This window comes from Ctenopharyngodon idella, chromosome 7 (assembly GCF_019924925.1).
Source record: "Ctenopharyngodon idella isolate HZGC_01 chromosome 7, HZGC01, whole genome shotgun sequence".
Taxonomy (NCBI): domain Eukaryota; kingdom Metazoa; phylum Chordata; class Actinopteri; order Cypriniformes; family Xenocyprididae; genus Ctenopharyngodon; species Ctenopharyngodon idella.
The window spans coordinates 32,456,312-32,482,062 of record NC_067226.1 but is presented as its reverse complement, the minus strand read 5'-3'; the positions used below and the strand labels follow the sequence as shown (position 1 = coordinate 32,482,062).

General features: G+C 37.6%; 1 protein-coding gene across 1 annotated transcript; it reads left to right on the top strand.

Moving 5' to 3' along the window:
• The first annotated feature begins 1,998 nt into the window (after positions 1–1,998).
• ubap1lb (ubiquitin associated protein 1-like b) lies at positions 1,999–25,572 on the top strand. The gene is given in 7 exon segments (XM_051898871.1): positions 1,999–2,114; positions 2,502–2,643; positions 10,864–11,436; positions 16,380–16,508; positions 16,510–16,578; positions 21,507–21,608; positions 23,604–25,572. Coding segments are annotated over 6 exon segments (1,140 nt in total). The 5' UTR covers positions 1,999–2,114; positions 2,502–2,511; the 3' UTR covers positions 23,739–25,572.
• The last annotated feature ends 179 nt before the right edge of the window (positions 25,573–25,751 follow it).

Genomic DNA, 25,751 nt, shown 5'->3' with positions numbered 1-25,751 from the left:
GCAGCTTCACAGTGATAACAGGAAAATGATTCAATGACACAAACAATTCATTTTCTAAAAGAAAAGTGTCATTTTTCAGCTAAAGTCAGTTCTGTCGTAGAGATCATCAATTATTAAATCAGTTCATTTCATCTATACAGCAGCTCTGCAGAAAACAGTGATTTCGTCGTCCAGCTCGTTTTCAGTTCTCGTCCAATAGTATCAGAGCAGTCAAATCAATAATATTGTTGAATATTAAGTGTCCCCCAACTAAGCGAGCCAGAGGTGACCTACACATACTTAATATGTACTCAAGTGTTTATTTCAGTACGTTCTTGACTGTATTAGCATAGCACATAGTACTAGACCAGATCTTTGATCTTTAATGTACAAAACACCTCATATTACTCGCTCACGCCCAGTATCTTCTTTCTGTGGTTTAGGCAGAATACCACAACTTATTGAACTTTTCATTCTTCTTTCCTACACAAGAAGGAAAACAACTTAAGAGCTTATCAAGCATCTGGCTGTTAAGACTTGGCTCAGTTTGAAAACCTAAAACCATCTGGTGCAGAAGGTGCGGAGCAGCATATTAGGATCAGATCTGAGCAGCTGTCATAGTGAAGAGCTTCACCAGGACATATCCGACTGCTATAGGAAACAAGGACTTTTTTAATAACATTGAGCCAGGTTTTATGAAGATAACCACTCTCAGACAAACCACAACTAGTCTAATAGAAAAATGCACTGTTCCCTCTAAGGTTTCTGACAGGTAAACATATGATGGAGCATGTGTCGTGGCACATGGCGGTGACGTCGAGACGGTCAGGTGGTCAAGTCTTAGTACTCTTTAATCCCTAATCCTCTAGTCTCCTTACTATTGAGTAACAGGTAAACAAATATAGAGAAGTTTCAGTCAAACATAAGCAGGAATGGGGGAAAAACATGCAACTGTTTTTGTCATGCATTGTTACGCTACCGAAAGTTTGCAATAATTACGATTTATTTGATCAAAATTACAGTAATATTGTAAAATAATATTACAATTTTAAATAAGGGTTTTCTATTTGAATGTATTGTGAAGTGTAATTTATTCCTGTGGTCAAAGCTGAATTTTCAGCATCATTACTCCAGTCTTCAGTGTCACATGATCCTTCAGAAATCAGTTATTATTGGTCCTCAACTATTAATAATTATTAATAGTAACTAATTATTATTATCAATGTTGAATTTTTTTTAATATATTTGTGGAAACCGTGTAACATTTCTTTCAGGATTCTTGATGAATAGATGAAATAGAAATACTTTGTGACATTATAAATCCCTTTACTGTCACTTTTGCTCAATTTAATGCATCCTTGCTGCATAAAAGTATTAATTTAAAAAAAATATATATATCATACCCCAAACTAGGGCTGGGTAATATGGGCAAAAATATTATCACAGTATTTTTTTTTTCCATATTGATATTTATCACAATGTTCATTTACCATTAATGGGGAAGGAAATGTTTTCCACACACTTGTTAGACCTTGAGAATGAATGTAAACATGTAAACTTGTTTGTTCACAATTAAACTCCACAGAGAAGATACTTTTTAATTTAGGGCCCCATGAAATCCATTTTATTTTTCCGTAAATTCTGTGTTTTCCTTTTTGTTTTTGGGGGGATTCTGTGTTATATGATTTAATACAAATTTATATAAACTTTAACAATTTAATCAAGCTTTTAAAATGTAATGAAAATGAAAATATAACAACAAAACATTGCATTTGTATTTTTTGTCAATTAAGATGCTGCAACCTATAAATTTAAAACATGGTTGAAAAAATATCTTGGTTGTATGTTATTCCTTAGAAATATTAATTATTATTATTACTTTGCGAAGTATACCATTTAGTATACAGCAGTGATATATTTCTGTCATAATTTCTTAAAGTTTAACTGGACTTTTATTTTGACGGTTTGTCATGAAGATGTTTCAGTTTCAGTGTGTATTTGACAGTAGTTTTTCTCAAATGAAACGGTGAAAAGCTTGTGAAGTGACTCTCAGAGCAGCTCTGGAGATCAAGATGTTTTATATCCTCATATATTGAGACGACAGACGCAGAAAACACCGTGAGCGTCACGTGTGTGTGAGTATCAGACGAAACCTGCATGTGAAGCAGCACAACTGTTTTTAACATTGATAATAAATCATCATATTAGAATGATTTCTGAAGGATCATGTGACACTGAAGACTGGAGTAATGATGCTGAAAATTCAGCTTTAATCACAGGAATAAATTACATTTTTAAATAAATTAACATAGGCCTAGAAAACATTTTTTTTTTTTTTTTTTTGTAGGCTAATAATATTTCGCAATAATGCAATTTTTTATTTTTTTTTAAATTGAATTCCTGATCAAATAAATGCAGTCATGGTGAACATACGAGTCTTCTCTCAAAAACTCTCGGACAGTGTGAGATTGGTCGGTTTGGTTTCAGACGTTTCTTTATTTGCATGCCGTTTCTGTTTTCAGATAGAGGGAAATGTCCAGTCTGGATGAGGTGCCCTTCAAGATCCCTCTCGGCGTCCTTGAGGATGCAAAGGAAGAGGTGGAGCTCCTCACAGCTCCAGAAATCACTCTGCCCGACTACCTGAAGATACTGCAGGAAACTGAGGTCTGATACTTGCTGTCTCTAAACTGCATGTTTCTGACATGACCTTATCAGGTGGCTTCAAAACATACACACACTTTTAGCATCTTCAAACAATTGCAGCTATTCCTTTCCCAAACCATTTTTGGCATTATCTGGTCCCATGGGTGATTTAAAGCAAAGACGGTTCACTCCTATTAGCTATGAATGGGAGAAACTGCAACGCGCAATATGGCGGAATAAGTCCCGCCTTCTAAGTAAACGAGCCAATCGCTGATTGGTAAAGTCATTGCGTCACTGCAGCTATAAAAACCTGAGACTCGCGCTTATGACTGCACATGCGCATTGGCTCGTCTAGCCAGAAAAATAAGCCTTTTAACACTATTTGAGCATAAGAAACAAATGTAGTGGACAGTTCATGTCAGATTTTGTTGCTGATTTGAAATATGTTTAATTGTGAGTTCGTCAAGCAGTTATTGAGATTTCAGAATTCCCCCATTCAAATAGATAGGACTTGGTCTTGGATTCCCGAAATAGCTGCAAGGAGACGTTGCAAATATGGCCGCCGAGTGAACAGACTTTCCTTGAAAGGGACTTTCTTTGAACTCAGTTCTCCACTGGTGTATTGTACCTCACATTGACTATTAACATTCCACTAATGTTTGACAACCTGAAAGCATCCAAATACATTTTATTTTTCGTTTGGAAGACTATATCAACTTTGTCTCAGTTTTCTCCCTTAGGAATAAATGGAAACAAATTGCTGACATACAGTATGAGTATATATCCATAAAAAAAAATGGATAGCAGCTCAGATCATTTGCTCTTAGGAGAATTGAGTGTGAAATGTTCTGTGACAATGGACAACAAAACCAGTCATAATTCGCAGGGGTGTACCTATTTGTATCCATGAAGATACATTACAATTGACTCTTAGATATAAATCATCATTCACACTCAGACATATTACACAAAAATGTTCCTTATCAACTCAACAACAAAGTTAGTTCCTTGAAAAATAACTTGTGCATCACTTCTGTTCTGACAATTTGTTGACTATCAATTTCACAAATAAGTCTGTTAGGAGGCCTAACTGATCTCCCTAATCGTGTAGTGATGTGGCCTGTTAGTGTGCTTGTGGGCTGTTCGCAAATGACAGGGACATGCCTGTTATAACTGGAGGACTCATTTGGTTTGGATGCAGGTGAACTTTCTGTACTTTCAACACGTTCAGGAATGTGCTCAGGTTCTGGACTGTGCAGATCATTATCAGAACACTCTGAAGGAGTCATCTCATCAGGGATGTCTGAAGCTTCACCACAAGTGGCATCCTGCATAACATCACTATCATGTGCTCCATCCATCTGCAGTAACCATTCAGATGTCTTTGAAACAGGATCAGTATCGTCCATGAGAGCAGGATCAAGAGCACTGCCACGGGTAGCATCGGTGGAAGCTGATCGAACAGACTGCTCCTCATCATCATCCCAGGATAAGAAATTCACTGGAAGTAACAGGTTTCTGTGCACCACTCTTTCTTTGCCAGTCTGGACATCCTTAATCCTGTACACATTTATCTCTGGTCTCACTGATTGTACTTCATACAGAACAGAGTCCCACTTGTCCGCAACTTTCCTCATGCCTCTCTCTCCACGGTTAGCCCACTGCTAAGGGTGAACCTCTAACCTTCCGATTGTAAAGAATGGCATGGTGGTTCTGCTCTTTGAGACTGTGATTACAGGCAATTTCTGCAGCTGTGCTCAGGTCTCTTCTCAGCGCAGAGACAAACTCATGATGGCTGACCACCCCAGCACCACCACCACGTTTTGGACCGCATTGAATCCATACGCATTAACCAGTGCTGTAAGAGCCATTTTGTCTATTTTAAGCTTTGTTATATAAGTGTCTGTCCAGTAGGTGTCACTCTTGGGTAATGGATACAGTATATAGGTGGGAACCTACCTTCAGGTAACAGGTGTTGCTGGAGGGAAGGTGCACACCTTGTATAAGGCAATGTTATACCAAGCTATACAACTAAGAAATCTGTATTGAAGGATTGGAACTGTGGATTTATTGTCTGTTTTGGATTTTTGCTTACATGAAATGAAGACCTGTTACGGTAAAATAAATCTACGACTGAGCATATTAACCTTTGTGTGGACATTACAGTAAATCTCAGCCAGGACGTGCGCGTCCATTAACAAGCACCGTCTAGCATCCCTCAGCTGCCTTAAGTAGTAGACTTTGCTGCTTTAAATACACTGGAGTCCAAATACACTTCCCCGAGCCCTCTGTTGTCTATACAGGGCAGCATTGATGCCGTATGTGCGGCTAGACAGCAGCTTATAGGGTGTCTTCCGTTGGTACTGCTGTTTGACATTGAGGAGACGGAGGTGGTATGTCAGAACATCAATACACTTAGAGATCAGCTAGACCTCTTCATCCGTATTAAACCCAAATCAAATAATCCCAGCAAGTATGTGGTAGTGAAGAGTGCGGAAAGGAATGCTGGAAGTATGTATGAGGTATACAGGATCCACGTGTTAAGCGCAGGAGAAAGAGGACTCTAGAAAAGGTGAATCGTGTGACCCTGAAGATGTACGTATCACACACAGAACACTCACGTGTTATTGGGACAGGAGAAAAAAACATCAAACAAATTATGGTTGTCACATACATTTCCCTGACTCCAACAAGGACAACGAGGGTGAAAGTATCAACCAGGTGGCGATAACGGGGCAGCTGACTGGTGTAGAGGCAGCACGAGTTAAAATACGGGAGCTGTTGCCGTTTATGCTGATGTTTGAATGCAGAGGGCATGTGGACTGTGGCTCTCCTGTAGTTCAGCTTGCAATGTTTCCATCTTCGTCAAACCACCCTACCGTCTCTATGGCAAAACCGTCACCGTCCGTGGCAACCAGAAGAATGCCAGTGGCGTTAAGCGCAGTATGGCTTTGTTATTGGAGCACCTCGCTGGGTCTTTTGCTGACTCAGTGTTGGTCATCACAAAACTAGACATTGCACCGCAGCAACCCCGGTTCGAATCCGGGTCACGGCACCAATGTGACTGTGTGTGTGTTGGATGGAATAATTCAGGCTGAGATCAGGTGGATGGTCACTCAAAGTTGCTTTACTGGGCCTGGGACAAGACAAGACTGGGACAAACAGCACCAAAAGGCTGATCAGCATACAGTGCATTGATGTTGCATGAGAAGTCTTAAATGAAATAAACAGAAGCTCGGAGTTCACAAGCAGGCCAATTAACACACTCTTCATCTTATCGTCACAAATAACACATATTTGACTCTACTAACACAACTAGGAGCTGACAGACAAAATAAGTAAACTTTTGTGTAGTTTAAAGTTCAAACTTGGGCTTGAAAACGATCCAAACTTAGTTATAAAGACGGAGCAATCATTGATGCGACTTACCAGCCGGACGAGATATGCGACTCTGCTGATTACATAGCTACGCCCCGCAATATAATGTGCACAAACGCGAGTGACACAACAGCCAATGGCGAGTTTTCCCAATTTAAGCTGAATTTAACAACCATTATTTAAACTCCGTTACATATATATATATACACATATGGCGGTAAAACCGTATACCGCGCTATTGAGCCACTCAAAAATACCGCAAGGGAAATTCCTTAACCGCGACAGCCTCCTTCGCTGAGAATTTGATTGACAAGCGATCTAACCAAACATAACGCCGAATCCGCCATTTTGCCCGACAAAGTCAGGAGTTAGAAGATTAACCTCGGTGGACTTGAACTTGAAAAATGGTGTGTACTGGCGTCTTTCCGCGTTTGAAACAACATTCCTTCTCATGTTCATTCATGTTTATTTGATGCTATAAATTAAGAGATGATCGGTTCACGAGCCTCTTGAGCTGAGGCGCTAAAGCAATCTGTCACGACACATTAAAGAACCACAAAACGGTTTTTATTATTCGAATTTCTTAAAAAATTTATAATATCTAATATTTAATATCATAAGTAACCTGCTCTGTCTTGTCTGTCGACGTGTTGTCAGTGTCCTCTTTGCTCCGCTATGTATTTTTCACTCTGTGTGGGTGACAGCGCCATGGCTTGTCAGACAAAGCAACAGTAACTAAGGGGGGCAGGTCTTTGCGAAGGGTCAATTGAGATGTGATTTCAAACGGTTTAGTTTGGCATTTTGTTTCATATATGCAGTGACCATTTTAAACGCGTCTTTAGCATCTGTCCATATACACTACTGTTCAAAAGTTTGGGGTTGGTATGATTTAAAAAAAAAAATGTTTTAAATGTTTGTGCTCCCCAAAGCTGCATTTATTTGATCAGAAATACAGTAAAAACAGTAATATTGTGAAATATTTATGTATCCTTGCTGAATAAAAGTATTAATTTCTAAAAAAAAAAATAAAATAAAAAAAAATCAAATTGACCCCAAAATGTTTAAGGTAGTGTACATTTTGCAGCCTGTACGGCTTTAAAGATGTTCAGAACAGATGAAGATGAGGAACTCTGAGTTCTGTACTAATACTAAATTACTGTATGTGTTTCTGAGATCTTTAAGACCGTTCCCAACAGAGCATCTGTGACTTCCATAAACTGCATTAGTCTCAATGTAATTTGCCAGTAGCATCCAGTGATTACAGCAGCCGTCGGCTTTGATGTAATTTTCACTGAGTGCAGGCTGACACTAACAAGGTCATGGGAAAATACAAAGACACTTGGTGTAACCCTGTGTAACGTCTGTGATTACTCTCTAATTACACTGACACATGCTGTTAATTTATCCTGGAGGTGTGGACCATATCAAAATAAAATACAGTATAATTCTAACTCTTTTTACAAAAACTAAAACAATAAGGGTGAAAAAAGTTCTTGGCTGTCTGCAATCTATGTAATATAGTTGTTGTAATCGGTACTGTAGATCCGTTAGGATAAAATGCCGAAAATTCCTAAGGGTTTGTGTGTTACTGGTTAAGGTATTTGCAAAGAAAATATATTGCTGTCAAATGTTATTACAATCTAATCAGAAATAAGCTAATGTGAACCTTTTATGGCTATGTGCTGAACTTGAGTTTGTGTAAATTCTTAGTCATTTGTCCCGCGAACCGTCCAAGAATAACATTGTGTACCTGCCTTGGAGCTCTGCACGCTTTATTTTGCATTAAGGACTTGAATGGGATGCAAATTGTTGTGTAATATTTGGCTGGTGTGTATACTTCTCTATTGCACATCTGTTTTATGGTGCTGTAATATCCATAATGCTGATCATGGCAGATGTTGCTAATATTCAGAGGGATTCCCATAACAGTAACTCATAGCATACATTTAGATGATGCTATAGTAAGTTGTAGTCAAATTTTGTGGCTAGTCAGTCCAGTATTTATGCAGTTATGAGGAATTATTTATTCTTATGTTGACCCAAAACGTGTATGCATTTATTTTTTATGTTGATGTTAGTGGTCTTTGACTTTATACTGACATCTAGTGGTCTGGATGCAGAATCACGTTTTAAGGGTGTGGTGATAAATCAGGTCCCCCTCGAAATCGCTTCTCTGTTAGGACACTAGCGATCCCATTGGCTCAAATTACTTTTAATAGGTACTGTCTTTAGCGCCGTTAGAAGCACCGGTTTCTATAGAAACAGTCAGACGCGCGCCTCCAAAATGAGGCACGAGACGCGCATTTAGGTCTGCGCATGCGCATTAGCTTGATCCAGCCTAAAATATACAGTTTTTTTTGTCATGATTCGAGCGTTTGGGGAAAAAAATTATGAGACAGATGTTGTCAGATTTCATTGGTGATTTCAAATATGAAATTTAATCCAAAGCTCGGCAAACAGCTTTGGAGAATTTGATGTTTCCCCATTCAAAGAGATAGGAGTTGCACTTGCATGCCCGAGAGGCGTTTCAAAGATGGCCGCCGAGTGAAATGACTTGTCTTAAATGGACTTTGGTTATAATGACTATTAATGTCTTAGTTAGCTTATATACTAGCATAGCATATAGATACTAGCCTGATAGCTTCGTTTATAAACGCATTTGCACTTGCCCTACATGTATTCATTATTTGTTAAATTAAGTGTTAAATGTCCAAATATTTAAGTTATAAAAAGAATGTAATGATGTTAAATTATTCACTTAATAGGCTATTTTTATTAATTTATCAAGTAAAAGAAACATTCACTTTGTTTTATTATGCACTAAACTATACATATTTTAAATTAATTAATTTATTTGTATGTACTTAGTATAATCATTAACTGATTTTCAGAATTGTCTGACCAACTAGCAGTTAACCAAGGGGTAATCTTACTTTTCAGGTTCAAAATAGACCATAAAATGAATTAACAGTACAGTAATGGAGATATATTGGAAATCTTGTGCTTCCTAGACATTTTCATGTAGAGACCATATTGACGTGTTATGCTCCCTTTAGTTTACTCCTGAAATGTTCTTTAATTGGTCTTAAAAGGTCTTAAATTTACCCTACCTTAAATGTACCTGCAGAAACTCTGTTAAAATAAAGTAAAAACCTTGGAATTAGATGACTAACTTGTAAGACTACTCTAAGTCAGGTCAAGTCACCTTTATTTATATAGCATTTTTTACAATGCAAATTGTGTCAAAGCAGCTTTACAGTGATAACTGGTATATAATTTTTGGCTGCACATCAGCTCTTAAAGAAAATGGTGTCATTGTCCAGCTTAAGTAAATTCAGTATTGATTCATTCCGTTGTAAGAATCAATAGTTATTTATTCATTTAGTTAATTTATCTATATCAGCACTGGAGTAAACAGTGATGTCATCATCCAGCTCAGTTCAGTTCGCATACAAGGGTGTCGATGCAGGCAGATCAAAACACTGTTGAATATCAAATGTCAAGTGTCCCCAACTAAGCAAGCCAAAGGCGACGGCGGCAAGGAACCCAAACTCCAACAGGTGACATCAGGTGGCAAACAGGTGTTAAAATGGAGAAAAAAACCTTGGGAGAAACCAGGCTCAGTTCTCCTCTGGCAAACAGCGAACAGTGCTTTATTATGATTCAGGAAGCTTTCATAAGTCCGACTGGGATCGCAACAGTCAAAGTATTTATTCCAGTCCCATCTAGTTGAGGATCGTATTCATCACGCCGGTATGGACGGTTTGTTGAGGATCTGTGCCACTGGCTGTCGTGTCGATGAGGCCTTCACAGGGGATGATCTAGTTGACTCAATCTCTGCTGACACTTCAGGGCTGCGTTGTCCTCGTGTCTAGGCGCACGTCCTTGATCTCACCCGGATACGGCAAACCTCGGGATAAACAGAGAGACTAATATTAGCGTAGATGCCATTCTTCTTCTGATGTAACGAGTACATCTGGTGTTATAGGAAGTGTTCCCGGTTCCGGCTGACCTAATTTATGCAGCCTAACAATCCTTTAACGGATTTGAAAACATGAACTGATAATGTGTTATGTGTATGCCAGGTTAAAGGGATGCGTTTTTAGTCTAGATTTAAACTGACAGAGACTGTCTGCTTCCTGAACAATGCTAGGAAGATTGTTCTTGAGTTTAGGCGCCCAATAGGAGAAGGATCTACTGCCTGCGGTTGATTTTGATATTCTAGGTATTATCAACTGGCCTGAATTCTGAGATCGCAATAGACGTGAAGGACTATAATGCGTTAAGAGCTCGCTCAGGTACTGGGGAGCTAAACCATTTAGTGCTTTGTAAGTAATTAGCAAGATTTTAAAATCTATACAATGTTTATCGGGGAGCCAATGCAGTGTTGACAGAACCGGGCTAATATGGTCATACTTCCTAGTTCTAGTAAGAACTCTAGCTGCTGCATTTTGTACGAGCTGTAGTTTGTTTATCAGGCGAGCAGTGCAACCACTCAGTAGACTAACCCACAACCCACTAAGCAGTTCATGCAACCAGTCAATAGAGTAAGCAAAGGCCCATGCGGAGTAACTAAAAGAATGTTTTTCTTTCAAAAGTGTGTTTATGATGTCTAGAATGATACTGTCATAAACATTTCTAAAAAAAAAAAAAAAATTCTGGTCTGTAGATTCCAAAAAAAGAGGGTTGCAAGTTAAATATACATGGTGTTTTTGTTATGTGTTCCCAGTTGGCTCCATTTTGATCTAGACTTGGCATGTAAACATTGGTTTAGATGTCATCAGATGATGTTTGACATTAATGTTAGTTTGTGAAACTCAAATCTAAAGATGTCTCTTTGTTTTTGTTGTTTTGATGTTTCAGTATGTGTTCAGCCTTGAGAACTGGGTTCTCACGGGTCTCCAAGGCGGTTATCCAACCCTCAGTCCCCGCTCTTCCTGTGAGCTGACGGCGACCTGTCCTCCATACTGGATGATGTTCAGCAGTCCTCAGGAGAGCAGGTTAGCCAGCCGCTGGAGCAGTGACTTCTGGGAACCCAACCCACGTCCCCGCAGCCGCAGTTTAAACGCGGCCCACTACCACGCAATGAACGCTCGGGTCAAATTCACCATTTCTGACTCTGAAGATGAAGAATTTACAGAAGAAGATGGGGCCGCTCTTGGTGAGGGTGAAGCACAGCCCAAACGATCGGCTTTGCCAAGACAAGGACCAGGGGTGAAAGACTTGCACAGTTGTGGATCATCAAACTTCCTCAACCTGCCTTGCAGCCTCTCCGCACAGTGTCGAGGGAATGTCCGACAGTCTTCCCTCTGCAGTCTGAACTCATCCCGAAAGAACTTCCAGAGGAGTCAGAGTTCTGCTGGCTGTACTGATACATCTCCCGCCATCTCCACTAACTGCCTGCCATCTGAATGCAACAGCAGACCCGCCCCAAAGGTACAACATCTTCAACTTAAAATGGGGCCTATTATGCCCTTTTGTTTTTGGGGTCTACTAGAACAAGTTTTCATGCTTGAATGCCTTAAAACATCTTATTTTTCACATATTTGACATTGTTGCAGCACCTCTCTTCCCAGTCTGTCAGTAACACCCTTGACTGCATTGGCGGCAGTTGTTCTACGATCTGCTTAGGCTTACTATGCTTTTGAGTAACGCAGCCCTGTTTAGTTCCGGTCTGTATTAAGCCCCTCTTTCCACATGTTCTGATTGGTCGGATGGACCAGTGAGTTGTGATTGGCCAACCACTTTGAGTGTGTTTCGGAAATTTCATGCCCCTAACCCCATTAGTTCTGGGGAGTCTTTTGGACATGGCGACAACACACTACAGTATAACGCAACCCAACCTGGCCTCGTCCCCTTTATTTTGCGTATGTCTTTGGAGGGAATTATTTAAATGAGGAATATTTTGACGTGTATGTTCCTGGAAGAAAATATAAAGGATTAGTTCACTTCAGAATTCAAATTTTCTGATAATTTACTCACCCCCATGTCATTCAAGATGTTCATGTCTTTCTTTCTTCAGTTAAAAAGAAATGATGGTTTTTGAGGAAAACATTCCAGGATTTTTCTCCATATAGTGGACTTCACTGGGGTTCAACGGGTTGAAGGTCCAAATTGCAGTTTTAGTGCAGCTTCAAAGGGCTCTACATGATCCCAGACGAGGAATAAGGGTCTTGTCTAGCGAAACAATCGGTCTTTTATTAAAAAAAAATTAAAATTTATATCCCTTTTAACCACAAATGCTCGTCTTGCACTGCTCTACGATGCGCCACGCATTACGTAATCAAGATGGAAAGGTAATGCGTGATGTTGGCGGAAGTACCGGGGTAGGGTGAAAAACTCCATCTCATTTTCTCCTCCAACTTTAAAATTGTCCAACATCGTTGTTTTACATCTTTTTGTAAAGGGCGTTTGACTTAGTTTTTTCACGTTCGCTTTGTAAACACTTGCTCGGTACTTCCGCCTACGTCACGCGTGACCTTTCCAATGTGATTACATCATGCGTGGAGCTTCGCAGAGCAGTGGAAAATGAGCATTTGTGATTAAAAAGTACATCTTTTTTTTTTTTTTTTTTTAGAAAATCACCGATCGTTTCACTAGATATGACATTTGGACCTTCAACCCGTTGAACCCCAGTGAAGTCCACTATCAGCAAACAAAGCACTTCAGGTAGTTCAGAAACAGTGCTTTGTAATTTTGCAGACCTTTTTCATGCTTAAACAGCAACATTACACGCTAAAGAAAATGTAAAACGCGTGTTGGAGATTATTTTGTAAACAAAGTGGTAAATTATCTTTTTTTGTGCGAACAAAGCACTTAAGACAACAACTTAAGACTACGCTTCATAAAATTGAGGTTAAACCACTGGAGTCACAAGGATTACTTTAATGATGTCTTTAATAACTTTCTGGGGCTTGAAAGTGGTAGTTGCGTAGCTGTCAATGGAGGGTGGGATTTCATTAAAAATATCTTCATTTGTGTTCCGAAGATGATCTAAAGTCTTACGGTTTTGAAACGACATGAGGGTGAGTAAATAATAACAGAATTTTAAATTTTATGTGAACTAACACTTTAAACTGGCCTCAGATTTGGCAGTCCTCTTACAAGTCTGCACTTTGGTTATAACATGGGGTGCATCAGTGGTGCATAGTTTAATGCAAAGGGAAAGCTTGTGAGCACCCTTTTTGAAACCTAAATTTACATTTGGGACACCATGTGGTCTTGTTGACTTCACAGATGCACATTATCAAACGCCACAAGACCATAAATCAAGTATACGATTTTGGACCTTAGCCATAGTATTAAAGGCAGGAAAACACTACATGACTTTTGCCCAGATTTCTATTTCAAAATAAACTGCTTGCAGTGACTTTAAAATAAACTCAAGTGTCTGTCAGGGGGAAAGGGGCTTCTCTTAAAGTTGTGATTGTGGCTTTGTAAATTCAAGCGACAGTAGTTTGCACCCACCTATCTATCAATGATAAAAACATATGGATACATCATACTCTCAGCGTATAGATTTTACTACAAGCTGATGCACAGTAGAGTACCAAGTGCAATGAAATAAAAACAGGAACATGGTTCATCTAGATGCCAAAGGGTGTGGTTCAAATATACTGCAAATGGCAGGTCATTAGTGGTTCTGAAACAATAAACACTTTAAATAAACGACACTCCCCTTTACTGGACTTGTTTGGGTAAGTTTTGATGTACTCGAAATTACAGCTTGTACCCTTTAGGGCTATAAATACAGACCATCCAACACAGACAACTCATTTTGTTAATCTATTTGCAAAATATTTTGTATGTCTTTGAAGAAGACCTTTTCATAGTTGCCATTTCACTGAAGTTTTTAATAGTTCAGAGCACCAAATAAGAGTTGTCCTTAGAAGGCAACTGTTGACCCTACTATAAATGGCTTTGGTTTTAACTGACATGCCTCCAATAAGTCCAGAAAGGTATTTTAATTCACTTGAGCAAGAGATATCAGAGTCCTTCTGGTGATCCAGAAGCATTTAGCCAGTTCTCACCACTTTCCATATGGATTCATTGAAAATCCTGTGTTAAAGGGATAGTTCACCCAAAAATGAAAATTATCCCATGATTTATTCACCCTCAAGCCATCCTAGGTGTATATAACTTTCTTCTTTCAGACGAACACAATCTGAGATATATTAATAAATATGGCTCTTCCAAGCTTCATAATGGGAGTGAATAGTAACCGAGATTTTGAAGTTCAAAAAAGTGCATACATCCATCATAAAAGTAATCCATACGAGGGGGTTAATAAAGGCCTACTGAAGCGAAGCGATGGGTTTTTGTAAGAAAAATATCCATATTTAAAACTTTATAAACTATAATAACTAGCTTCCTTTAATGGCCGTACTCGAGTTGAGTTCCGGCGGAAGAGTGACCTCTGACCCGACGCATGACGTATTTACGAACGCGGAAGCACAGAGGAGAGAGCAAATCAAAACACCGGTCACAAATTAGAAGTCTAAAACAAGAATTTTCAAAGAGAAATGTCAGAGGAGCTTGAGTTTGTTGCCCAGCCCTATTTGTTTGAACCGTGAGAGGCGCCTACTCTCACCTAAGCTTATGCTACGCCTACATCCTATGTCATACGTCGAGTCTTCGGCCGGAACTCGACTCGCATACGGCCGTCACCGAAAGCCAGTGATTATAGTTTATAAAGTTATAAATATGGATATTTTTATAGATATAGTTTTGTTGTTATTGTGACCGCACAAAAATCCAAGTAGACTCTTCACAGATTCAAAAGATGTATTACTCTTATCTGTATGGCCAAAAATGACGGAGTATTTTAAGTACATTTACATTGTAGAGCTTCTGTGTTTACGTCCGAATGGCGGCTCAGTATTGGCCGGCTCTGGTCACGTGAGCAGCACAACGCATGCATGTGATGCTGACGCAGGAGCTGGCCAATAATGAGCCTGCATTTGGACGTAAACACTGAAGCTCTGCAACGTAAATAGCGTAGGAGAATGATGGGAGAGACGAATTTGTTGAATGAAGTCATTATTTTTGTTTTGTTTTTGGGCACAAAAAGCATTCTCGTCTCCTCGTAACATTAAGGTTGAACCACTGCTACAACCTCAAGCTTTTCTGGACCTTGAATGTGGTAATTTCGTTGCTTTCAATAGAGGATAAAAAAACCTCTCAGATTTCATCAAAATATCTTAATTTGTGTTCTGAAGATGAACGAAGGTCTTACGGTTGTGGAACAACATGAGGGTGAGTAATTAGTGAACTATCACTTTAACGATCTGTCCGTCACAGACTGTGTGACTTCGCCACTTCCTGTGGATTCTTATTTTCCTGAAATTAATAAAATTTTGGCAGACTAACGGTTATTCGACTATTAGGGGGCAGAACTAAAAACGCATCGCTTCTCTTCAGAAGGCCTTTATTAATTCCCTGGAGCCGTATGGATTACTTTTATGATGGATGGATGTACTTTTTTGGACTTCAAAATCTCGGTTACTATTCACTCCCATTATAAAGCTTGGAAGAGCCAGGATATTTTTTAATATAACTCAATTGTGTTCGTCTGAAAGAAGAGGATGGCTTGAGAGTGAGTAAATCATGGGATAATTTTCATTTTTGGGTGAACTATCCCAAAATACTGCGAGGTATTTTGTTGCTCCTCAAGAAATGACCGTCTGAGCATCTCCATTCATTCAGATATTAGACATGAATGACTTACCCAAAGTACTTATGTGGGTTTTTTTTTTTTTTTTTGCTGCACATTTCTTCAATGTCTCAGAAGATGAACTAGCTAATAATAGCGAGTGCTAAGCCTTTTCCTGGAATCTTCCCAAGCTGCAACAAATTCGTCTGGATTAGCAAGTGGAAGTGCTCGGGAAATTTCTTTCTCAGCAAAGCTACGATTCAAGGTTACGCCTTTGTTGACAGTCTAATCCAACATGTTATTAATGCCCATGACATCATCTCCTGCTAGGCTGCGCTGAATAGGGCAGGGGGCTTGTACTTGATTTTTTTATTTTACATTAACCATAACAGAATTAAATGTGTTTTCCAGAAAAGTTTCCTGGCCTTTGCTGTTGTTTTATTCCATGGTTAGATATTTCTTCCAGGCTTTATTTAATTGTTATGTCTCTGTAGCTCAGCTGGCAGAGAATGGCATTACTAACACAAAGGTCATGGGTCTGATTCCCAAGGAATACACATACTCTTAAAATGGATACCTTGAATACACTAATGTTTTCAGAATGTGTGGTTGAAACCTTGCACCAACAATAGTGTGTTTATCATTCTAGATTTTCTTAGTATTGTGTTTCCTGCCCTCATCTCTCAAGGGTACTGTGACCATGAGGCACTGTTGTTGTTTTTTCCAGGCCCAGGGTTCATCCTCCCCCTTGGCCCCATCACGGCCACTCAATTCCCACGCTGCCGTCCTGGACTCTTCTGTCGAGCTTCTCTCCGCTCTCAGCCCAGAAGAGAGGGAGCTGCTGGCGGCCGTGACCTGAGCAGGGCTACCCTCTACGCACGGCCATCATCGCCCTCCAGAAAACTGGCCAGCAAAGTCCCGAGCAGGTCAGTGGGCTTCACTGTGAAATATGAGCTGGGATTCGTTTGGGGGTCGAGATGCAATGCTGAGATTCTCTCCACCATCATTGGTGTATCACAGGGGAAGGTCAATGAAGTGCATGCTGGGTTGCCAGTACAGAACATGCACCAGTTGGACACACCTGACCACAATTATTTTTTGCACGATCACAAAAAACTTTTGCTGTTAGTAACACTTTACAATGTTTCATTGTGTTACTACTTCAGTTAACATAAACTAATAATGAACTGCACTTTATTAATCTTTGTTAATGTTAATTTCAACATTTACTAATACATTATAAAAATCTAGAGTTGTATTTGTTAACATTAGTTAATGCACTGTGAACTAACATGAACAGTGAACAGATGTATTTTCATTAACTAACATTAATAAAGATGAATAAATTCTGTAACAAATGTATTGCTCATTGTTAGTTTATGTTACTTAATACATTAATGTTAACAATAATATTTTAATATCATTGAATTTTTTTTTGTTAATTGAAATAAATCTGAAATAAAATATATAGAAATTTTGCCTTGTCAAATAAATAAAATCAGTTGAAGGACTAAAATTTCTAAAACTAAAACTGAAATAAAATCAAAGCTAAATAGAAATAAAAACACTAAAATTAATAAAAATTATAATGCATATAAAATGAAAACTGAAAATATCAGAATAAATGATATTTAATTATAATAATAAATACTATAATAGTATATAAATCTAAAAGCTAAAATAACACTGCATTAAAATTTATTAATTGGACTGATTAATGAAGAGGAAGCAATTAGCAACTTGGTTTAGTGAAAGTCCGAAGTGTGCATAGTTTGATGAAAGAGCTGAAATATAATATTTTTTCATTATTATTTTGACTGTATATGTCATTATATAAATGTGACCCTGGACCACAAAACCAGTCATAAGTCACACAGGTATATTTGTAACAATAGCCAACAATACATAGTATGGGTCAAAATGATTGATTTTTCTTTAGGATATTAAGTAAAGATCATGTTCCATGAAGATATTTCGTAAATTTCCTACTATAAATATATCAAAAATGTATTTTTGTAAGTAGATATGCATTGCTAAGGACTTCATTTGGACAACTTTAAAGGCAATTTTCTCAATATTTTGATTTTTTTGCACCAACAGATTCCAGATTTTCAAATAGTTGCATCTCTTCAAAAAATAATTGACCCTTATGACTGGTTTTGTGGTCCTGGGTCACAATTGTCATACTTCTATTCGTGTTATTTTATAGTTTTGATGGCTTTTATATTACTCAAGCATGAGACTTCCTTCAAAAACATTTTAAAAAATCGTACCGACTCCAAACTTTTGAACAGTAAAGTATATACCGTGTAATATTTGGCCCATACATGTCTTTTAAGGCCAGAACACACCAAGCCGACGGTCGGCTGTCGGGCAGTTTTTGTTCGTCGGCCAACTAAGTTTTCTCAGTGTGTTCCACACTGTTGGCTGAAGTTGATCCTCGTCTGCTTTTTTTCAGCCGATTCGACATGTTGAATCGGCGTCGGAGGTCGTCGGTCAGTCGGGCCATCTGATCATTCTGATTGGCTGGTCAGCTACTGCCACCTGCTGGTACGGAAAGGCATTTCATCTACTTGGCCGTTGGCTGTCGAGCGTCGGTTTGGTGTGTCAGGGCAACTTTGGACCCAGACACTAACGACACGAGCCAACCCCGAAGTCTGCTTTCGTCACCACTAGTTCGTTAGCGTCGGCTTGGTGTGTTCCTTCCAGGCTTTAGATGTTTATGGTGATGTTATTCAGCTTGTAGACTTTAAAAAAAAAAAAAAAATTCAGATACTAAAGCAAAGATTTTTGTGTCACTCACATCTGGAGCATTATATTAAATTCTATAATATTATATCTTTATTGAGTTCACTACTACAAGTTTCATAACAAAATATCTATGAAGGCATTTGTCCATTGAGGTCAATGAAGAAGATCACCTGCTCCATCAGATATTCTGTACTGATTTGGACAAACTTAGGTAACGTCAGAAATCATCACTCACAATCCCTGTGTGCTTCAGTTTCAGCTCTGTGTCACAGCAAAACATCTGTTTCTATCCTCTTTTATCTGATTCTGGTTAAAAATCAACAAAAATAGACACCAGATCCCCCTGAAGTTTCCACAATTTGCTGCTAGTATCTAGTTCTCAGCATTACAAAGGTTCCCTCAGGAGAACACTTGAGTCATGTAGCCATAATCATTAGTATGAAGCCAATGTCATTAACGTTGTTGGGCATTGTGGGAAAATTACGTTGAAGTTTATTCAGAAGGGGCCATGAGAAAAGACTAACAGTAAATCAGCACTTGAGGGCTGGACGGTGGCAGTGGAGATAAACACAACCTGAGGAGTTTGCTGAAGAGACATTAAAAGATGCTCAGCTCTTGATTGGGTAGATTTTCAATACTCATCCAATAATTGTATCATACAAATTCAAAACCCACTCAAACACACACTCACATACACACATGAACTGATGTAGCTGTCACAGTATGGCAAAATTGAGCCAGAAGATTCAAACAAGAGGTTGAAATCAGGTTGATTAAGCTCTGATAAAGCATCCTGTTCGTTTTTGTTACATTTTTGTTTAATTTTGATGTTATGTGTAACAAAATGTCTTTCTTTGTCTTCAGGTTTGACTAGTAAAATTAATGCAAAAACTGACACTTAAAAAAAGAAATCTAAACCTTTACAAAAAGTTGTCTTTGAGAATGTGTAAATATATATCCAAATCCACAACTTAATAAAAAATAAGTATTTATGTCTACAAATAAGTATTTGTCTAAAAAAAAACTTGAACTTAAAAGCCTTTTTATTTAGAGCTAAATAGGAATATAGTGGTTAAACCATGGCATTACAGATGTTTTTCTTTTTTTACTCCCACCAGGTGGCAGTAATCTGCCTTCAAAAATTGGATTTAGGGTGTGTTCACACCTGTCATGTTTGGTTTAATTAAAACGAACCCTGGTGCGATCGCTCTGTTAGTGTGGTTCATTTGAGCATGTGTGAATGCTGCCATCCGAACCCTGGTGTGCACCAAACAAGCGGACCGAGACTGCTGAAGAGATGGGTCTCGGTCCGCTTCCAAATGAACCCTGGTGCGGTTCGAATGATATATGAATGCAACACGGACTAAAGACATGTAAACGAACCAAAAACAGGAAGATGAGACCCTAAAAAGGACAGAATCCTCACGCATATCGGTTTTTCTCGTCATAGTCGTGAGTGATGGAGGGATTCCCGCCGCTGTTTTGACTCCTTTACACATTTTATAAGCTCTTCATGAGTTCCCAGCTGGCCAAAATACCATCATATGCAGACTACAAACACAAAACAAGCGCATTTATCTCAGCACACAGCGTTGTTTTGGATGTTCGGTAAGTTCCGTCTCAAAATAGGCAATACGTCATAAAATCCGACCAATCAGGTTGTGAACGTGTCCCTGTTTATAAGCTCTCTTATCTTCTCTCTCGCTCTCGGTATCTTTTGGTTCTGTGATAAAATTGCCAATCTGAATGCTAATCGGACCAGGACTAAATTATTATTATTTTTTTTTTTTTTGGTCCAGATTAAACAAACCGAACTACAAGTGTGAACGTGAAATACTGCTTTAACTGAAAAGTAATTACATTTTTTTTTTTTTTTTTTCAATGGGAAAAATTTGATCATAATTATAGCATGAATATTAATTATTACCATGAAATTTTCTTAAAAGATAAAAGAAAAAAATATTATTAAACAAAAATATATTAAACTGATTTTACTGAAAATAAAAATAAAGGTACATTTCAGGTGTTCGGTCACTTTTGACCGCGAACAACACAAGTGTGACCCTCAGTTGAACAATACCAGAGGGTTAATAATAATAATGGTAATAATAGAAACTTTATAAGTTATTAATATTTATTTATGGTAAATGTCAGTTTTTTCAGTTTATGATTCCATTTCAACTGAAAAATTTTTTGTATAGGATTTACTTTGAAACAATTTTCACTCAAAAATTGCTAGTAAATTTCACAAATAATTACAAGTAACACACTGAATTAAACATGAAATTTTGAAGTGGAAAGACTGAAATAGTTTTTTACTTGTAAAACACTCTAATAATCTTTTTTTTTATTTACAACTTCGAAAAATCAAGGTGGTACCTAGTATTAAGCATTGTAGTCATTAAATATTCACTTGGCTTTGTCCAAAACGTACTTTGTTCTAGATCATTAGATTGCTTGAAAGCCCTGAAACGTTGTGACGATGTATCTGTGAAGTCATTGACTGACTGGCCAGCGAGACTTGATGAATTTATATTTGGCCGTATCCTCAGTTGCCCAGTGACCCGTTCAGCACATCAGACAGCTGCTGTGAAGGATGATCAGATTTGAATCAGCAAAGCTCATCTTGTTACACAGATTAATCAGACCAGCCGGTCCTCCATCGCTCTTATCAACACGCTTCTCATGTTTCACGCCGCTCTGCTTTGAGTCCACTCTGAACCTCACATCGAATCTTATCATGACTTATGACAGCTCAGATTCAGCTAATGATCATTCATAAGTCCATATCTATGATGACGTACTGTTGCGTCAACAGATAACCAGATCAGTGTATCTAATTACTTAGTGTTATGGGATAAGCCAGTCTTCCCTAAAAGTCCATTAGAACTTGGCCTTGTTTTCATTAAGTGTCTGAGAATCTCAGACGGCTTTTCTTCAGTCTCATTCATATTGTTAAAGTGATCTATGTTACGTTGCTAGACAAAATCATCTGATCCAGAACATGAAACATTTGTCCTGATAAGCTCATATAAACACAGTCCATTCTCTTTTAGTGTTTTTGTGTTCATATACAGTAGGATTTTTGCTTTTTCTCTTGCAGATCTTGAGTTATCTGGTGGCGTGTGATCGGTTATGTGAACTCGGCTACGATGAAGCTCAGGTTGAAGAAGCTCTTGAGATGTTTCAAAACTGTGAGACCAAGGTATGTATTGAGCCAATTCAACATTTTGTTCCTCTGAAAATATGCTACCATTCAAAAGTTTGGGGTCAGAAAGATTTTTACTTTTAAATTGATCAAAAATGACAGTACAGACTTTTATAATCTTATAAAAAATTGTCTATTTTAAATAAATGGTGGTGAAATTTTTATTTATTAAAGAATCCTGGAAAAAAATGTATCACGGATTCCACAAAAATATTAAGCTGCACAACTGCTTATAATAATAATACTAATAATAATTTATATGCTTATAATTATAAATATAGCTGTAAGCAGCAATACGGGGGCAAGACCTTGAAGGGTCTGTAGCACAATACGGAGCAGGAAAAGTTTAGAAATACAATTTTGGACAAAATTGGATCAATTTTGAGGGAGTAGTGAAAAACTGAATACTGTACTGTTCAAAATGGCCGCTACTGTAATTGGCAGAGTCTTCATGTTGATGTTGATTGGAATCAGCATGAAGAGAGGAATCGGGTGAACTGAATTTCATTTTTCTAGTACAAAGGGTTCAGAAGTTAAAACCTTTTAATAAGGTGAATTTTTGAACTGATGGTGGCGCTATAGAGTTTGTCCAATCACTATTCATGACCATCTCTATAATTGTGCCAATTTTCATAATTTTCTTATGTTCCGTTGATAGGGCTGCCATAGACTCATATTGGGGAGGAATAATAATAAAGTAAACCAACAATTACAATAGGGGCTTGGCCCCTAATCATTTATATGCTTATAATTATAAATATAGCTGTAAGCAGCAATACAGGGCCAAGGCCCTGAAGGGGCTGTAGTGCAATACGGAGCAGGAAGAGCAAAACCAGTTTAAAAATACAATTTTAGACAAAATTGGACAAATTTTAAAGGAGTACCGAAAAAATGTAATACTGTACTTTTCAAAATGGCCGCTACTGTAATGGCCAGAGTCTTAATGCAAGATGTTGATTGGCATCAGCGTGAAGAGAGGAATAGGGTGAACTAAATTTAATTTTTCTAGAACAAAGGGTTCAAAAGTTATAACCTTTTAGAAAGGTGAATTTTTGAACGGGTGGTGGCGCTATAAAGTTGGTCCTAGAGACTCCAAAATTGGTTCAATCACTATTCATGACTATCTCTATAATTGTGCCAAATTTCATCATTTTCTCATGTTCCGTTGATAGGGCTGCCATAGACTCCCATTGGGGAGGAGTAATAATAAAGTAGACCAACAATTACAGTATAGGGGCTTGGCCCCTAATAATTTATATGCTTATAATTATAAATATAGCTGTAAGCAGCAATACAGGGCCAAGGCCCTGAAGGGGCTGTAGTGCAATACAGAGCAGGAAGAGCAAAACCAGTTTAAAAATACAATTTTGGACAAAATTTGACAAATTTTAAAGGAGTAGCGAAAAAATCAATACTGTACTTTTCAAAATGGCCGCTACTGTAATGGCTAGAGTTGTAATGCAAGATGTTGATTGGCATCAGCGTGAAGAGAGGAATCGGGTGAACTAAATTAAATTTTTCTAGAACAAAGGGTTCAAAAGTTATGATGACCTTTGGAAAAGTGAATTTTCGAACTGGTGGTGGCGCTATAGAGTTGGTCCTAGAGACTCCAAAATTGGTCCAATCACTATTCATGGCCATTTCTATAATTGTGCCAAATTTCATCATTTTCCCATGTTCTGTTGATAGGGCTGCCATAGACTCCCATTTCGGAAGAAGAATAAAGAGAAACCTAACAATTACAATAAGGGCTTGGCCCCTAATTATTAAACATTTATAATAATAATAATAATCAGAAATGTTTCTTGAGCAGCAAATCAGCATATTAGAATGATTTCTGAAAGATCATGTGATGCTGAAAATTCAGCTTTGATCACAGGAATAAATTTTAAATTGTAATAATATTTCACAATATTACCATTTTTGCTGGTGAAAATATCCTTCATTACAAAAATCTTGTACATTGTAACGTTAATTGTTTTTGTATTTTAGGCTGAGGAGTTCCTTCACCTTCTTGCTCAGTTTAATGAAATGGGCTTCCAGCAGAACGCCATTAAAGAGGTTCTTCTCGTGCATGAGAACCACCGAGAGCGAGCCCTGGAGGAACTCATGACCCGCGTGGCCTGATCCAGTCCATGATATGATGCAGTGAATTATAGCTGCGATCATGGTTTGTACTGTTCACACAGCTCATATAGCTGCTGCTTATTTATCATGTGCTGAGCTGTGTTTATTCGTTGCGCATCCTAGACATGTGTTGAGGCCTTGGGGAGAAGCACAGTTTGACTATCTACACCAGCGAATGACTCTAACAACACGTTTTTACATTGTTTTCCATAGCAATCAAACTTTTGTTTTAATTATATGTGCTTTATTTATAGAAATGTTAACCATGGGAAATATTCATAAAATTAATTACCTTTTTGAAATGCATTAGAATTCGTATGCATTGTTATATTTATTTATTAAAATATATATATAAAGATTAAATATTTTATTTGTTTTCCTGCATGTCATTTGACCATTAACCAACATAAAGAGAACCGTAAATATGCAAATGTGTTGTTAGATTATTAAAAGAGTAACTTAAAATCTCAGAGGCATATATATATAAATATATAGCCTATATATTAATGACGGGTCAAATGACATTCAGGGAAACAAGTAAAATATTTAATCTTTTTGTGTTTTATTTTAAAATTATTTATTTACAGTATAGTACTGCACGATTTGGTCAAACAATACATGGTGCTTATTTTAACATATTATATTAGGATTATTTGTAATTTGAACGCCAATATGATAAACTCATAAGAAAACGTCTCAGTGATAGAAATAAGAAATATAACGGCAATAAAATAATTGTTTTTATATTATTATTTATCTATTTATACTCTAATTATTAAAAGTGAAGGCAAGTATACTATTGTAATTATACAATTGTACCTTAAAATAAAATGAATATTTGATAATTGTAATTATTTTACAATCATTTTCATGTGTTAAACCTTTGAGCTTTTATTTTAGTGGAAAACTGCAGAGAGACCTTTTAGTCTGTGTTTAGTTGACGATTTTTTTTTTCTCATTACTGATAAAATTCTGAAAACTTGTGTCCACAAAAATGTTGGAAATTATGCAAATGTACCAAACGTATCAGACTAATTGGACTGGACCAATTTTATTGAAATAATCTCTCTAGGCCATATCACGATTTCAATTTTATTTCAATTGCAGCCTTATTTCAATCTTACATTTTATGATTTAATTAATTATTAGCTTTTCATCAACTCACGAAACCCCCTTTTGGGAAACCCTTATGTAATGTATAATATATTACATCTGTTATGTACATGTCAGGCAATGTGGATGTAATAAAACTGTTTAAGTGGTTCAGTCCAGTCCAACAATGGCATCAGTAACCTGAGAGCTTTGCATATGAGTGATGGATTTGTGCAGATTACCACTGTAAACAAAAAATGACAACTCAATATGAAATTTCAGTCAAATGTTTAGAAGAAAAACCAAATCTAAATAATAATACCCATGTCTCATTGTTCCTTGTTTCAGAAAAAAAAAAAATCTAGTATTTGTGAAACACATGCTTTCATCTGTTAGTTTCACTTTGGTATTTGTGAACATTATTGTATGGCAATGTTCCTATAAAATGTTACCTTCAACTGCCAGACATCATGAGCGAATAGCGACGTCCTGCCAAGATCTATACATTCTGTTGTTCAGCTGCCAAAAGTTGGACACAATGTTTTCATTGTGGAAACATGATTAGTTATCAGTGTGTCTTCAGGTTCTCATGTAATGAGTGGACCTTCTACAAGAGTTACGAAAGCATGCAGGAATGTCTGGATATAATTTGAGTGTTTGAACAGTCAAGAGTCTCCGCACGGTTACACTCCAACCAGTTTTGAGGTCATAAATGATTGTATGAATAAAGTATCATTTGTGATGGTCGTGTTTCTCTTTTGCCTCCCAGCTGATCTTAAACTTTCTCTCACAGTCTTTAAGGTTCTGCACTCTTTCCTTGCGGCCTTGTCTGACCTCGGCGCTTCTGGTATGGATACACCAGGGATCGAGTTTTACAGATGGCTTGTTTGATATAAAAACAGGAAATGTTTCTATATTTTG